Source organism: Sipha flava, unplaced genomic scaffold, assembly GCF_003268045.1.
Source record: "Sipha flava isolate LNK unplaced genomic scaffold, YSA_version1 117_pilon_pilon, whole genome shotgun sequence".
Taxonomy (NCBI): domain Eukaryota; kingdom Metazoa; phylum Arthropoda; class Insecta; order Hemiptera; family Aphididae; genus Sipha; species Sipha flava.
The window spans coordinates 347,311-364,746 of record NW_020271741.1 but is presented as its reverse complement, the minus strand read 5'-3'; the positions used below and the strand labels follow the sequence as shown (position 1 = coordinate 364,746).

The 17,436-nt window shown below is 31.6% G+C and overlaps 4 protein-coding genes and 1 long non-coding RNA gene across 5 annotated transcripts in view; all 5 read right to left on the bottom strand.

Annotated features, from left to right (window-relative positions):
• LOC112693187 overlaps window positions 1-1,552 on the bottom strand; it is a 7,658-nt gene extending 6,106 nt beyond the window's left edge. Inside the window, exons 1-2 of the long non-coding RNA XR_003149457.1 lie at window positions 1,326-1,552; window positions 1,086-1,225 (exon numbers count right to left, since the gene is read on the bottom strand). This is a non-coding gene — a long non-coding RNA (uncharacterized LOC112693187). The remainder of the gene's footprint in view (window positions 1-1,085; window positions 1,226-1,325) is intronic.
• Window positions 1,553-7,670: 6,118 nt separating this feature from the next.
• Window positions 7,671-8,258, bottom strand: LOC112692844 (general transcription factor II-I repeat domain-containing protein 2A-like). The gene has a single exon (XM_025567661.1). The coding sequence runs from the start codon at window positions 8,256-8,258 to the stop codon at window positions 7,671-7,673; it is 588 nt and encodes a 195-aa protein (XP_025423446.1).
• Window positions 8,259-8,307: 49 nt separating this feature from the next.
• On the bottom strand, window positions 8,308-8,724 carry LOC112692838 (general transcription factor II-I repeat domain-containing protein 2B-like). Its single transcript, XM_025567649.1, has one exon. The coding sequence runs from the start codon at window positions 8,722-8,724 to the stop codon at window positions 8,308-8,310; it is 417 nt and encodes a 138-aa protein (XP_025423434.1).
• Window positions 8,725-9,714: 990 nt separating this feature from the next.
• Window positions 9,715-10,578, bottom strand: LOC112692690. Its single transcript, XM_025567435.1, has one exon. The coding sequence runs from the start codon at window positions 10,576-10,578 to the stop codon at window positions 9,715-9,717; it is 864 nt and encodes a 287-aa protein (XP_025423220.1).
• A 5,620-nt stretch (window positions 10,579-16,198) lies between these two features.
• On the bottom strand, window positions 16,199-17,316 carry LOC112693697. The gene has a single exon (XM_025568891.1). It carries the CDS (start codon window positions 17,074-17,076, stop codon window positions 16,207-16,209), a length of 870 nt encoding a protein of 289 aa, XP_025424676.1. The 5' UTR covers window positions 17,077-17,316; the 3' UTR covers window positions 16,199-16,206.
• Window positions 17,317-17,436: the final 120 nt, after the last annotated feature.

Here is a 17,436-nt window from a genome sequence, read left to right as displayed (position 1 = left end):
ATATACATTTTATTTTTCTATTAAAAAAATCAACCTTGTCAAGTATTTAGGTAAAAGAATGTATATATATATATATATATATTATATAAAATATATTTATATTCAACTTTTATAAGTTTTAAGTTATTTAGATATGTATTTTAAATCTATTTGCAAAGTATCTGTAATCTTTTATACTTTGATTTAAGATTCCCATCATATGTATCAACTTGTTTCTAATTTATGGGGAGGGGAGGGGCAAATATTAATTCACAATTTACTGACCCATATAAAAATCTTCTCACATTTAACTTAACTAATACATTCCACCTAACTTTTAACTTACTATCTAATTAAGAATATATATATTATTCCACACTTTATACAAAAGTAATTTTAACATTAATATTTTATAAAAATTTAAAATTGTTTAAATAATATTTAACTAAGGAAGAGGCAAATCGATATGTTTACCCTCTCAATATTTCTTCTGAGGGGGAAACTATCTCCGATGCCTATTTGATCCCTGTTAGTGTATGAAAATTTCATGAAATATAAGATTATGAAATATTTCAGTATTTTAAAAAAAATTGTTTTTATTTTATATAAATTTAATTTTTATGTATACCTATTACACATTTTTTAGGTAGAACAAATTAATAAGACCTATTAGTAACAACAATAATTAAAAATAAATTCAATGTTTCACATTTTTGTGAAATTTAATTTTAAATTTAAAATTTTAATTTTTTTAAAATTAAATATTGCAAATGAAATATTTCAAACTTCAAATGCTAATCCCCATATCCTATCAGTTTTTGAAACTATGTACGGTGTACGGTATAGTTAAATAATTAATTAACACAGTCATAGGTGGTACTAAACCCTCTTGGCAGGGGGGGAGGAAATACTTTAAGTAAAATATTAACACTATTTTGTCTAATTCTTTGGACTAGCAATACTATAAAAAAAGTATTTTATTGATAACTATTTTAACTTATTTCAAAATAGATTATTTTGTAAAATAAATAATACATTTACAAATACCTAAATTTATATTATTTTATCTTACATTTTTATTTTAAAATTTTAAAATAATAACTTACCACAATTTACCTGTGATGGTTCTCATAGGCGGACCCAGAGTGATACATTTGAGTGTGCCCTGTCATTTTTTGGTTATTTTTTCAAAATATAAAGAGGAGGCTATAAACACTTACGTGTAGACCGTGTTATAATTTTAATTCTAAAAATAAAGGCTTTGTTAATGATTTAAATAACGATTGATAAAATATACACGTAATTATTATTTCAGATTAATTCTGAACACTTGCAATATTACTTACAAAAAACTAAAATTTAATTAATGTGTATGCACATATATTCTCAATTGTAATTATTCAATTTTTTTATTCGCATTATTCACATTAGGGTGTGCCGAGGTACACCTAGCACACTTCATAGAGCCGCCTACGATGGTTCTTATATGAAAAAGTCGTATAAAGTTTTTATTTTTTTACTTTGGTTTGTGTTCATAATTTTTATTATAATTAATATTATCCAAAAAACTCAAGAATACTTAATAAAATACACACTTAAAATCAAAGTATAAAATCATACAAAACGTTAGTGATACAGATAATAATAAAGTAATAATATTGGTTCATGATTTATCAATGATAAAAATAAATTATAATAATATTAAAAATGTTAACGCAAAAAATCTTATCAGCATATTTACATGAATGGCTCCCACGGTTGTAGATAATAATATTATTACTTATAAACATGCAGACTCTAAATAAGCATGTAATATGAGGGGTTACCAACCAATATTTGAAATGTATTGAGAGAGTAAGAACTCGCAGGGGGGGCAGCCGCCTACCTTGCCCCTCCCGTAGTACCGCCTATGAACACAGCAGTATAGTTCGTCCACGAAGAGGCCACACACCAATTTGACTGTTCTCTGGCGCCGCCACTCAGTGTAGAGTTTACGAACTATACCGTACACGGTTACAAAAACTGATGTACATGTGAAGACATTTAGTCATATATTGTATTTATAATTATTTCTTGTATTAAACAGTAAAAATGTAAAGACGACTCTCTTTAATGGATTAAATTAATCGAATCTATCCGTGTGTTCCTAAATTCATCAGATTGGTCAGCCGCTGGTTTTGACTGTTCCTAATTACGGCAGATGGCCAATCCGTTGGAGGGGAGGTAATCAAGCAGATTGACTTATCAGCAATCTGCTATTTTATGAATCGACTGAAATGGAACCAGCTGAATTTGATAAAAATTATTCCCGCCAAAATTAGTGTCATTGAATTTGTCAATTATCATCCGTACTTATAAGTTTTGTCGTCAACTTTAGAAACTTGAAATCATAAGAAATGAATGATTATATCCAATTAAACTTGACACAAGAAGAAAATGATTATACAATTTTTTTTATATAAACACAATGTGTTTATCATTTGACCACGATAAGTACTAAGTAAAACTGTTTTATTTTTATAAAATTGGTGTGTACTTATTTCTAAGATTTTTGAAACTAATAGCGTTAAAAAAATAGTTTTATAGTTCTCAGGTAAACATTTATCACAAGATTATATAGTGAGATTGTACTGCTTTTTTGAAGACTATTTAGTTATAAATATTATTAATTTTAATTTATATTTAACAATTATTAAGATATGTAATTGCTAAAATAATTTACCAGTAACTATATAGTGTTATTACAAGATCTAGATGATCAGTGGTGAACTATTTTACCACTCTATAACTTCCAAACTATAAAAAAAAAAATTTCTTTTCAAATTTATTAAATATGTATGTATGTGAATCTGGAAAATAAATTTTGACTCGAACAAAGCAAAAGCGCCTTATGCCCTATAAAGGGCATAATTGAAAAATTGTGAGTGATAGTTAAAACACATAAAATGTTATTGATAAATTAGTTTTATTCAAATATTATATTTTCATTTCTTACAGAAATAGTAATAATAATAATTTATTACCAGTATTCTAATTCTATGGAAGTTACGTGATAAGATCTTCGTCAAAAAAATCTTCTTCAATATCACCGCGCAATTCTTCTTCGACATCATCCTGCAATCCTTCAACTTCATCCCATAATTCTTCTTTAAAAATCATATTAACAAAGTATTTTTCATCCCGCAGATAATTCTCAGATTCTAATTCTTCGATCAACTTTGCCGGTTGTAAATTTGAATTTACCCTAGAGAAATCTAAAATATTCTTCAGATATTCTAATTTTAATTTAACAAATTTTTTTCGTATTATTTCATTATCGCCATTATTGTTGAGCTTCTCTTATGCATTATTAATAACTCCAATTAAAGTGTATCGAATAACTCAAAGCAGTTTCCAATATATACATGTTCGTCGATTCGAAATTCCATTTGCATATTGTCAAGACATTAAAATATGCCTTGGTAGCCTGTTCGCCAGATATTATATTATGTCGTTCGAATTCATTGTCCACTTGTTCCTAAATTACCAAATTTACAGATTAAGCATTTTCTAGTGTTTTGCAAAAATATTATCGTTAAAAAAAATAAGTGTAGAGTATTAATGTAATCAATTGTCTAACACAAAGTATACTATATACTCAAAAGCCAGAATAGAATAATAAAGAATATCATTTATTAATACAAAATTCAATTGGACAAACTTAGCACCCTATTTGATAGTTTGCCACTTAGTTACTCGTATAGAGAGACGTTGTGAAAATGATAAATCATCCTACGAATAAAAGAAATAAAATCTTAAGGGTTTAAATGGACGTTATGGATTGTACACTATTATAGTTCATAATTAATTATTATTAACTCTAGATTTGTTGGTCCAGTAAATTTACCTTAATATATATTTGACCAGTAAAATTATATTTAAATTTTATCTGTCAATATAACATGGTTATCTCAAAATACTGTATTTTACCTTCTAATAATAACCTACAAATACACTTGTGATTCTTTTTAAATTGATTTTTCGACTGACTGATGGTATACATAAGACATACACATAAAAAGTAATCAAAAGAATATTTTTTTAAGTCAATTGACTTTGGAGACATTTTTCTGGGGATTACCAATTTATTCATTTATACGGGCCATCATTGATGCCGAAAATTTACCCGCACATATAACCGTTAAATTTATAAATCAAATGCTCTCTCTCGGTCCCTAATGGCGTCCCAAAGTAGAAAATTGTCAAATGACTTTATTGACGTCCGAGCAAATGGCTTGCACTTCGTCTCGCACTCGGTCCAACATAGAAGTGATGGCTATTATTTGCTCCTAATTGACCAATAATCCAAGTACATCTTCCAAATGAATCAACTGACCGAATTTCACATTCAATAAATCTTGATATGCTTATGTCAACCGTCTGATTGCTTCCAAGTCAAATTCACGCATTGGTTTTCCTTCATATAGACCTCGAAATGGACAATGACATTGCTATGTTCCTCAGCTATCATTGCGTAAGCTCTTGTTAAATAGATTGTATTCTATTGCTGATTCAATGTATCAAGATTTAAAAAAAATTAAGTCGATCAATAAGTAATTCGAAATGATAAAATACAACGTACTTCCAAGAAAAATTATAGACTAAATTAAGTTTTAACGTTAACTATTACCTTGGAGTTGAGACAGATACACGTCAATATCCTCTTGAAGAAAATATAACACATATTTCAATATATTATATATTATTATATATTATTATATCTGTGAATTACGTCTTGCCAACCGCCAAGATGCTACTGCTATTTTTCATATTATATTGAGTGTTCTAACTTCTAACATAATAGCAGCTACAAAACAGTGCAGGAAACTAGGAAAACATAAAAACTAAAATACAAAATTTAGCGATCACTGCTATTGCTATTTCTTACCATCACTACTGTGGGACAGTACAGTATATAAATAGTCCACTGCAGCCTATGAGCGCTGCGTGATTGTTTTATCTGCTTATCACGATAGCCACTTCGAGTGTCACAATTTCATAGCCCACCGGGCAACCATTATATATTTAATCGTGGGTGTAAGATAGCTCAATCAAAACACATGTTATCAATTTACAATTTAATTGATTTGTTTGATTTGTGTTCAAACCATGACTTGGTAAGATATGACTTGACTAATAAATTTAGAATTAATAATTTACTTGATAAATCAAAAGTCGACTTAATAAATTGAATCGAGTGAATTGATTCATCAAAGCCAGTCACAATTTACAACTCTATTATAGACTGTAGAATGGATTGCCACTCCCGAAATCAGTAATAACCATGGTTTAAGATATATTTTAAACCGTGGTAATAATCGAGTGTGCTGTTTCGACGAAGTTACGATGTTTTGTACACTGAAGGAGTATACAAATACGGTGTACAACACAGCGTTGCCAACCGTACGGTTTGGTTGGAGGTGGTGCGATAATTTGGCTCTTCATACGGTCCATTAGCAGACCTATCGAAATTACGAGAACATACAGTTAGTTTGCTGATGTTGGTTATATTGGATTAGACGCACATCGCAGGCAAGTCGTCATTTTGAATTTGTATCTTATATTTGTATATTGTTAGCAAAACTTTTACCACATAATAGATGCAATGTTTTTACCAAGAAAAAGTAGACATCGGCAATGATTATAGTTATCCGCTACCATGATTTAAGATATACAGGTTACTCATCGTATCATATTTTGGTGCTAGGAGTTTGTCATCGAATACGGAATGTGAGGTGTAAACCTAACGCCCATTAATGTAGTTAAATACTTTATTTCATGATGATATTATTATTATTTAGCCATATTATCGTTTTATATTATATATAATTTTTTTGTAACATATAATTTAAAACTGTTGGCACCGAGAGCGATAGTGATCAACCTCACTGTGCTAAACAACTGATATTTAGTGACATACGACGCGTACCATTTGAAAACCAATTGCTATAGGACGTTGAGTAACCTGTACATCAAAATTACAAAACGTCATACATTATAGTATAATAGCAAATATAGTTAATTAAAAATATATATATATTATTTTTAATTAATTTTTTATAGTTAATTTTAGCACAGATTATATCAAAATTTCTAATCTATGATGATGTGATAACCTAACGGGGAGGAGGGGCGTAGTCTGTACGGTAATTTGACTAAATTAATACGGATTTGGACATGTTAAATGTTGGCAACGCCGATACAACGCCTTATCTTGCGCGTTTATTACGCTCTAATTTAGGTATCACGTGATATGTCCCAAAAGTATTGAAGACACCCCCTGAAATACAGTTATACGTACGCCTATATATACATGTATAGTAAAGTCAGACGATGTACGAATACATTATAAACGTTGTCTGAGGCATCCAGAGTTGCCAACTATCCAGTTTAGAAAATTGGGACTTTTTTCCAATATAAGAACATTTTTTCAGGTTTTAATATATTATATAGTCAATCATTTTTGGAATAACATATTATAATATAAGATATAAGTACATAACACAGATATATTTGCTCTCTATAATAACATGATTTAAAATATACTTAACTATAGTCTATTCAGAATAAAAAACGTAGTCGGCGGCGAACAGTTTTTGACGGCGGCAGTCATATATTTCCTCCACTGTGCCGTCTACTCTACCGACGAGTCGCAACGGCGGCCGTCGACATACGACCCATAATATAATAATATTTATCATTTTATCATGATACGACCGTTGTCGACGCATGACGTAAACACATTAACAATATTAATTATTTTATTACATAAAAAATATACTTTAAGTTATTAGTTCGTGTCACTGGTCAACAGTAGAATAATTCGACGCTCTCGCTGGCAACGGTGCCGAAGGCAGGTGTGCGTAGTGAGGCCACGCCCATGCGCAGTAGTCGGCCGCTTAGTCGGCGACTACGTTTCTTATTCTGAATAGACTATACGTAGTAGCATTGATTATTTGTTTTTCAAAAAATTAATTTTTGAAAACGATGTTTCACAAATGTATTTCGAACCAAACATCGTAGCCAAGTTGATTGCCAGTTGCTTACAGTTTGAATACTTGTCAATGGCATCTTTAGCCCAGAATTCTTCAGTTGACGCACTTCTGTACTGCTTCAAGGAAACATCTTCCTATAGGTCTATTATTTCCATTTGGAGTTTTGACTTTGAAAGATTAAATCATTTTTCAGCTACATCAGTCCATTCTTCGTCTGGAAGAACATCGTAAGGGGTTTTTAAGAATTGTGATAGTTTTCCTATTTCAGAAAAGTCTTTGAATCTAGCATCGAATTCCTTCATAAGATCTGACAAAAAACTTAAAAATGTTTCGATGTTTATAATTTCAGAATAATTTTTGCATTCAAATATTGTGGGAAAGTGAATGAATTTTTTTTGTTCAATATCGCCTTTAAATATATATAGTTTGCGACGGAAAGCAGACACACTTTGTATTAAATCACATATTTATTTCCCTTCTCCTTGTAATTCGACATTAAGCGTATTTAAATACTTTCAAAATGTCATTTAAGAAAGCCATTGCAACTATATTTCGATTGTTTTCTAAGAAATCCGAATACTTCTTTGCTTCTTCAGTATCTACATTTTTTAGGAATGTTTTTACTTCTTCTTTAATGTTCCAAAAACGTTCAACTACTCAACCTTTACTGAGCCAACGAACATGATTGTGTTGTAGTAAATCTGAATAAGCCGAATCACATTGACACAGAAACTCTTTAAACTGTCTGTGTTGAAGAGAAGAACGCGACCTGATAAAATTGATTAACTTGATCAAACCGTTCATAACATCTTTCAGTGTAGCACTGAGTTTACTACAAAGCGATGTTTGGTGAATTATGCATTGATAATTTAATATCCCGGAATTATTATCTCGGATTCTTTTTAACAATCCTTTTTCTTTTCCCATCATCGCTGGAGCTCCATCAATGGAAATTGACACAATTTTATCATAACTCAAATCCGATTTTTTCATGAAGTCATCAAAACTCTTAAATAAATCTTCTCCACGAGTCTTGCCTTCAAATGTCAATATTGCTAGTAACTCTTCTCTAAACACTTTATTTTCAATGTCAAATAATCGCACGAAAATTGACATTTGTTCAGAATCAACTAAGTCACAAGATTCATCAAGCGCAATGCAGTAGCACGGTGACTTATGTAAAAGTTCAAATAAGCTTTTTTTGTTTTCGGCTGCCAACATTTCTGTCCTTCTTGTGTTACTCATTGCCGACAAAGGAATATCTTGGATAGAGGTGACGGTTTTTTTTATTTTCTTAAAAAAGTGCAGTGGCCACTTCCAACATATACTCTTTTACTATTTCGGAATCGGAAAACGGTTTTTGGTGCTTATTAAGAACCCAGCACACACGCATCGCTGCTTCAGTTGATTTCTCTTGTTCACTCATACACCGTATAAGTGTAGTCGTACTATTTTTGTAAGATAACATACATGCATGGAGCTTATTTTCACGCACTTCACTGCCTGGAGGAAATTTTGTATGAAAATCTTTATGAGTAGTTTCATAATGCCGTTTTAAATTTCCACTTTTAATAATAGCGACAGTTGAATTGCAAATTAAACAGACTGGAATGTCTCCAACCCTTTCAGGCAATATAAAACAATATAGTTCAGTCCACTCGTTCATAAACTTCCTATTTTCGCTGTCGATTTTGCGTTTTTTACTCAACATATTGAACGAATAATATAAAACGAAACACGCACTGTATCCACCGGCGAATGTGCACGTACTAAAACTAAAGAGTTAACAATTTAGTTAACGATAAGCAATAAATATAATTTTACGCCGTCGGTTCTTCGGAGTTCTTAGAAAATCGAAATATTTGGTATTGTCGCGACTCGGCCGTCGGCCGATAACATTGTAATAAAACCGATTATTACCTGCCCGATAAAATATTTTTCAATAAATTATGATATAACTATAATCTGAGTTTGATAAATTAAATTAAATAATTGTCTGTATTAATAATAATACTATTACAGAAAATAACATAATGAAGTACAATGTGTTGATAGGGTCCATAGTTTGGCCTTCCGCAGTCCGGATCCGAACCGCGGTCCGCGAGTTGCCAATCCCTGATCTATCTATTCTATAATCAATGGTAGTAGATACGTCTTAAACCAGTGGTTTTCAACCTTTTTAACAATGCGGCACACTTCATCTCCAACAAATTTTTCGTGCACACCAATCCATACATTATGTGAATCATATTTTATAAATATATACACAGTGGAACCTCGTAACTCGAATCAGTTGGGGACGAAAAAAAAATTCGAGTTACCGAAAATATTTTTTTATATAAAATACAAAGAGTTCATTTTATAATTTTATTTATTTATATATTTACTAATAAATGTATAATGTATGAAGGTATGTATATTGTTTTTTTTTTTTTTTTTTTTTTTTTTTTTAATTAAAGCCGCAACAACTGAGGTTATTGGCATATTGTACAATATAAACATTAAATTAAATTAGGTGCTAAATAACATTATGAACCTTAAGTACAATGTAGATTGTTTATAAATTTATAATGGTTAGAATATAGAAGTACAGTATTGGAAGTGAAAGAAAGACGAATAGAAAAAAAAAAAAAAATAAATAATAATAATAATAATAATACAGAGTACAAAATAGATACAAATACAAATACAAATACAAGTGTCAGATAAGATTATACAATTTGGTTATTTTAAGGAACTTTATGATTTTAACAGTATTTTCATGATCGGGTCCAAGTGTTTCATATAGATGCTCAGGTATACTTAGGGCTGTTCTGGTGTCTGCGTAGTTTCGACAGTATAGGAGGATATGTTTGACAGTTAGAGCTTCCCCACAAGTTGTACATAAGTCTGGGTCTTCTCGTCTCATGAGATGGCGATGTGTAAGCCAGGTGTGTCCGATTCTAAGTCTATTGATTATTACTTCATGACGTCTATTGGTGAGGTAAGTTGGCCAAGGGTTAATGGAGAGTTTTATTTCGTTTAGTTTTGTTTGTGAAGAAGCCCAACGATATTGCCACTTTTCCAGTGTCAGGGCCTGTATGACGCCCTTGATGTCACTCAGAGAACATGTTTGGACAGAGATGGCATCAGGGGAAGTTATGGCTCTTTTGGCATAGATGTCTGTTGTCTCGTTGCCTGGTATTCCAACGTGGCTGGGGATCCATAGCAGCGTAATGATTTGATTATTAATATTTAGTAGAGAGATCTGATTTTGGATTATTCTGGATATGGTGTTAGGTTGTTTTGTATTTAAGATGCTCTTTAGAGCGCTAAGAGAGTCACTTAGTATTAGTGCTTGGTCTATCTTTTGTTGTTTAACTATCTCAAGTGCGTGTGAGATCGCAAGAGCTTCAGCTGTGAAAATGGAGCAGAAATTAGGGAGTTTGATCATTTTTATTACATTGTTGTAGTATACCGATGCCCCTACTCCTGTTTCAGTTTTAGATCCATCGGTATAAAATTTTGTGTGATCCTGGTAGTCTTCCAATATTGAATATGCCAGATTTCTGAATCTATTGTCCATGGTTTCGCGTTTGATATGTTGTGAGAGATCGATGTTGAAGTGTAGTTCCATTACCCATGGAGGACTGATAGGATGTTCGTGTTTAAGTATTTCTGAACAGTTGAATTCAAAATTGTTGAGTTTTATTATGTTTTCCGAGTTTGGGATGTTGTTATTTTGTGCTCTTCTAGCTTTTTGGATAATGGCATTTTGCCGTATTTTTAGGTCGAGAGGGAGGGTATTTGCAATAGTCAAAATGCTTGGGATTGGGCTGGAACGGAATGCGCCTGTGGTGAATCTTAGACCCGAGTTGTGGATAGTTTCTATCATTTTGAGTGAAGACTGTTTAACGTTAGAGAAGAGGAAGGCACCATATTCTAATTTTGAGAGAATAAGGGATTTGTAAATTTGTTTTAGAGAGGTTCCAATTGCTCCCCACGAAGTATATGCTAGTAACTTTATGATATTCAATTTTATTAGGGTTGTTTTTCTGATTTCTTTCAAATGGGCCTGCCACGTGTTCTTGTTGTCAAATGTAATCCCAAGGATCTTTATGGTTTTGGAATATGGTATCGGGGTGTTGTTTAAACTTTAGTCTAATTTTTTGAATTTTCTGGACTTGGTGAAGAGGGTGTAGCGAGATTTTGAAGCAGAGAAGGAGAAACCAGTTTTAGAGGACCATAGGGTTAATGAGTTGATTGTATTCTGTAATGCTAGTTGGATGGAATTTGGGTTTTTTCCTCTACAGAGAATATTTAAGTCATCTGCAAAGAGAGTGGATTGAACTGGAAAATTAATATTTTCGCATATGTCGTTTATGGCGATGAGGAATAATGTAACTGAGATAGTAGAGCCTTGGGGAACACCATTTTGTTGATTGAAGATGGAAGATAGATGGTTATTGATTTTAACTTGGAATGTCCTATCCGATAGAAAGTCCTTTATGAAGTTTAACATGTTGCCATTGCATAGGATGTTCTGTAGTTTTTTAAGTATACCTGGTCTCCAGGTTGTATCGTAGGCTTTGGCTATATCTAAAGAAACTAGACCTAATGCTTGTTTATTATGAAAAGTTTTTTCGATGTTCCCTTGGATCTCTTGTAGAGAGTTGTAGGTGCTCCTATGTTTTCGAAAGCCATTTTGTTGAGGAGTTAAGTAATTTGTTTTTTCTAGAAACCACCGCAGTCTAGTATCGATGATCTTTTCAAGTAGTTTGCACATGGTATTCAATAAGGAGATGGGTCTATAACTGTTTGACTTGAACTTGTCGTTTCCTGGTTTTACTATCGGGATCACTATTGAATGTTTCCAAGCTTTGGGTAACCTACCACAGTTCCATATTTTGTTGTAGATGTGGATAATGTAAGAGAGTGCTGAAAGTGGTAGATTCTGCAAGAAGATGTAGGGGATATCATCAGGACCAGGTGATAAACTAGAGCATTTGTTCAGTGACCAATTTAGTTCGTTTAGAGAGATTGGAAGGTTAAGATGTATCTGGTCTTGTAACGAGGGAGAAATGTTTGAGATATACTGACTATTCCTATTTTGTATGTTGTTAGAGAGGAAGGTGTTATCATAGTTGTCGTCGGAACAGATGGTTTGGAAAGATGCTCCGAGAAGGTTGGCCACATCATTTGGTTTAGTGTGTAGTGTATTTTCAATGATTAGGTGTGTGTGTTTTTCTCTGCTGCGCCCACATAGGGATCTAACTTTACTCCAGATTATATTTGTGTCGGTTGTGGGTGCAATGCTTGAAGTAAATGTTTTCCATGATTTCTCTTTACTAATTTTAACAAGATATTTTGTCTTCGCCCTTAGTTGCTTTAGTTTTATATGGTCTTCAGTTTTTCCCGAGTTTTGGAAGGCCTTTAGAGCTTTGTTTTTGTTTTTGATTGTTTCTTTTATCTCAGAGTTCCACCAAGGGACATTAGGTTTTGCTGTTGAACTTTTGGTTTTGCCTACTGATAAATTGGCAGCATTGATTATTGTTTCAGTTATGTGCGTGACATCTGTATCAATTGGGCAGTCCCTTGGAGGAAGGTTCCTAGATAAATTAATTTCGATTAATTGTGTGAAGAGACTCCAGTTAGGGTTTTTGACTTTCCATTTGGGAGGATTTTTGATGGGTGAAGTTTTATGCGTTAGTAATTCCATTTTTATAGGGATGTGGTCACTGTCGTATATCTCGACTAGGGTTGTCCATGAGATTCGCTGAGCTAATGTTGGACTTGAAAGTGAGAGATCAATAGTTGAAAAAAGGCCGTTAGCCGGGTTAAGTCTGGTGTGTTCTCCATTATTAAGAAGGATTATATTCTCATTCTCTAGGATTTTGTTGATTTCTTTACCTCTGAGGTCGGTTCTCTCCGATCCCCAGTTTTCACTATGACTATTGAAGTCACCTACGAGTATGAAAGGGTGAGGTAGTTGTTGAATTAAATTTTCTATATCTGAGGACGAGAATGGTTTTTGATTGGGGATGTACAGGTTACAAATAGTGATGTTGGATTCAAGTTGAATAGTGATAGCGATTGCTTTAAGAGGGGATTGTATCGGTATTTGTGTAGTAGGGTAGTCAGAACGAGCGAATATGGCCACTCCACCACTAGCTCTATCACATATTGTACGGTTTGAGTAGTAGAGATTATAGTTTTTCACTGATGGAATATAAGTATCTCTGAGGTTGGTTTCTTGAAGACAGAGAAGTATAGGATTATATTTGTGGTTTAGTATTTGGATGTTGCTTAGTTTTTTAACTAGTCCATTTATGTTCCATTGTATAATATTTAAAGACATGTTGATTAAAAGAGGAAAGAAGAAAGAAAAAAAAAAATATTATTTACAAATATATTTGATAGTATAGAGAAATGGGATTGTTATTGTTGATCTGATTTTGCTTATTCTGGGGGGAGAGTTTTAAACAATTGGTTAGATGCTGTAGTAAGTCTGGACTTAATTGCACGATCAGTGATTAGTGGACGAATTTTTTCAACTAAATCTAGCATTTCAGAGATGTTAGAACTAATCTCATTACATAGTGTGTGGATGTTAATATTAGGGTTTTGTTTTATTTTTGGTTATTATTAATATGTTCTTATTCTTGAGGTGTTGATTGGAATAATAAATTAGATAATTTAGTAAGTTTTATTTTTAGTGCCCGGTCTTTTATCATTGGCCTAACTATTTCAATAGTTGTAGATACTGTAGATATGTCTACCATGATTTCATTACAGAGTGTATGAATGTTTATAGCTTTGTTTGAGAAGTTTTCTAATATGTAATTGAATTGAGAAAATGACATTGGAATTTCGTCATTTTTAGAAAATATATTTTGGATGGATTTAAGAATGTCTTCAGTTGTTAAATTTTCAAGTGAATTGCTTTTTTTGAGTTTTTTATTTGGTTCTATGAGTTTCCCCTTGGTATTTTTGGATTCAATCAATTTAGTTATTAGATTTTTGGACTGATCACGATTTTCGTTGTTTGGGTATGTTTCGGGTGAATGCGGGGTTGCAGGTAATGAGGGGCAGCTTGATGATGGAGGAGATCTTTTGGTTTGTATATTGGGTAGACATGTGGTAGTATTAGTAGTATTGGGTTGAGTTAATGTGTTTAGATTGTGACTGTTTTTAGGGATGTCGTTAACATATTCTTCGATTTTATTATTTTCTTGAGTAGAGTTCGAAGAAGTGATGGGGGTGTTTTCTTCTGTTGTTGCTTTTTGTGTGATATTTATGGTAGTGTTTGTAGAGTTTAATTCTTTTTTACAGTAATTGGATGTGTGGCCGGTTTGTTTGCATAGGTAACAAGTGAGTGTATCATCGGTTAAGAATATTCTGAAGTCTGTATTATCATAATTAACTATTAACGATCCGGGTACCTTTTCTATATCATCTGGGTGTATATATATCTGTCGCCTAAAACTACTTATGTGTGAGAGTTCGTCTTGGAAACCGGCTTTTAAGAATGATATTGGAGATAATGTTTTAATATTGAATGATAGGTGTTCAGTGATTATGTCATGCGGTATAATTGGGTGAGCATTAGATATTATGAATCGTTTGGCTGGATTGACTAGTCGCCTAAATGGTATTTTCATTTACTGAATTTAAGTTTTATATTATTACCTGAATTTTTTAGTTCTAATTTAAAATATGCTATTTTGGCTTCTTTTATTGAATTTGTTAGTTTATTTCTAAATTTTAAGTAGTAATTTTTTAATTTTAGATTATGTGGGGATTTTTTTACCTGTATGTGTAGTCGATCTCTATGTCTTATAGAGTTGATAATATCAGTTGTGGCCCATGGCTTTAATTTTTTAGTTTTAGAAGAAATAGATATTGTTGAAGAAGCATGTTCTTTAAGTTTATTTATAGATTCAATAAAATAATGAGTAGCTTCGTTTACATCGTAAATTTCAGATATTTCTAACCAATTGTAGTTTTGAATAAGGTCAGTTAACTTATCATCATTTATTTTTAGTAATTTTAAGGGATTTGGTCTATTGTTTCGGTTATCAGATATGTTTCCTATACTAAGTACAGTCGGATAATGATCTGTAATGTTAGAATGAACAACTATTGGTAATAAACTATTAAGAGATTTTGATTTGATAAATATGTGGTCTATACGTGTTTTTGAAGAGGGTCTAGTGATGTTTTCTATTAAGGGTAAATATCCAAATCGTGCCATCAATAGCAAATAGTATTCTTTATTTTTTGACGGTTTACGTAGATCAATGTTTAAGTCTCCTAGTATAATTTTAAACTTAGCAATTTTTAAAGTGGAGTCATGCAATATTGTATCATTTAATTCTTTTAAAGCAGTTTCAACATGGCCATTAGGTGACCGATAAATTGGATAGATTAAGAAGGCTATTTTAGCAAATTTAAAACCAACTTCTAGGGATGTAAAATTTTGAGTATTTAGTTCTGACACATAAATATCATTTAAAGTATTTTTTAAATAAATTATAATACCATCATTTTTATTTTTATTAAGCTCAGTTGAATGTACAGTGTAGTCATTCATTTGAAAATTATTACTTGATATATTATCTAGACCTAGCCAGGCTTCGGTTAAGATTATTACCTCAAATTTAGTTTCTATACTATCTAAAACAGTGCACAGTTCATCAAAATGTTTTTGAATGCTACAGATGTTCATTGACAGTATGTTAATCGCGTTTCGTCTATAAATTATGGCATCAAGTTTATCACATAGACATTCAATTACGTTTACTTCATTAATATTATCTAGAGCTAATGTACAATCAGTGTTATAATTAATCATTGTATTTAATTTTATTTATAATTTGGAATTGAATCATAAAGCAATTAATTGGGTTATGGAACATTGTACTTTTGTAAAGAGAATAGCAATTGATAAAATAAATTCGCAGAAAATACCCTGGATGATAACATGAATGAGCGCTTGTTGTTATAACAGATAATAATATGATTAAATAGGTGTGTGAGTATATATAATATATAAGTACATTTTCGAATTTGGTTAAACTAAATATATGAAGTAAATTTGGATATGTATAATAAATATGATGAACAGTATTGGATAAATAGAAAAAACATGTAATAGAAATGTAATTGATTTTTATATTTACTAATTGGAATTTGTAGCGTTTAAATGTTTGTTCTAAGATTTGAGACTTTGTATAACATCCTCGTTATCAATACGTATGATTTTATCTGTTTCATTTTTTCTTAAGAAGACGATGCCGTTTTTTGTCCATACAAACTGATAATTGAGCTGCTTACGTAGATCTCTGGCTTCTTTAAACATTTTATTACCTTTGGAAGTTAGATTTTCTCTTATATAGATTGGTTTGTCAGGTTGGATATTAATATATTTCGTAGAAAAGTTTCTATTAATTTGGCGAGCCTTTAGAATTTGAACTTTTTCTTGTTGACTCATAAAAGTTACCAAAATTCTTCTCGGGTGTTCACCATTTCTTATAGGTCCAATTCTGTGACAGTCATTTATCAAAGTTTTATCTATGTTTATTTTTAATTCTTTACCAATTTGTTGTACTAACTCAGCGCAGTTTTCCAACTTATTTTCCGGTATTCCATCGATGACAACATCGTTGGCTATTAAGCGGCGTTCCATTATTTCAATTTTGTTTTCGAGTTGGTTTATTTGTGATTTTAAGAGATTATTTTCAGTCAAAATTTGATCGATCATATTTATTTTATTATTTAAAGTATTGAAATTACTATAGGACTCATCTTTGAAATTCTGGAAACTATCTTTAAATTCTAAGATAATGCTTTTTATCTCTGATAAATTTGTATTTTCTTCTGTTATCTTATTTTCCATTTGAAGTGATGCTCTTCGTTCAGCAGTACATTTGTCACATCTCCAAATGGTACCACTTTCTTTTATATAATCTGCATCTTCCTTGTTGAGTTTTTGACATTTAGCATGCCAAAACTGTTTACAATCATTACAATTTACAGAAGGTGCTTTTATTATATTTGTAGTACAGCTGCTACACATAGGCATGATTTATTGGATATAATTAATGTGTAATATGATAATTTAGTTAAATTTTAATTATGTAAATCGATTTTGTTATAATGAGTAATTAAATTCAAAACATATAGTATGGACTATGAACTTAATTAGCTGGAAAAATGATATGAATTGCTCTAAACGAAGCGCACAACCGTTCGGTTCGAGGTCTGAACGATAACTTGATAAAATGCTTGAATTACGTTTACAAACTTGGTGGTAGATTGTGGGGGGGGGTTAAGGGTGAATTCTCATATCCTCTCTTACCTTACTTATCCAAAAAAGTGGTTGGCCCCCCCCTCTATTTAAAAATCCTGGCTACGCCACTGGGACCCCCTATATAGTATGTTC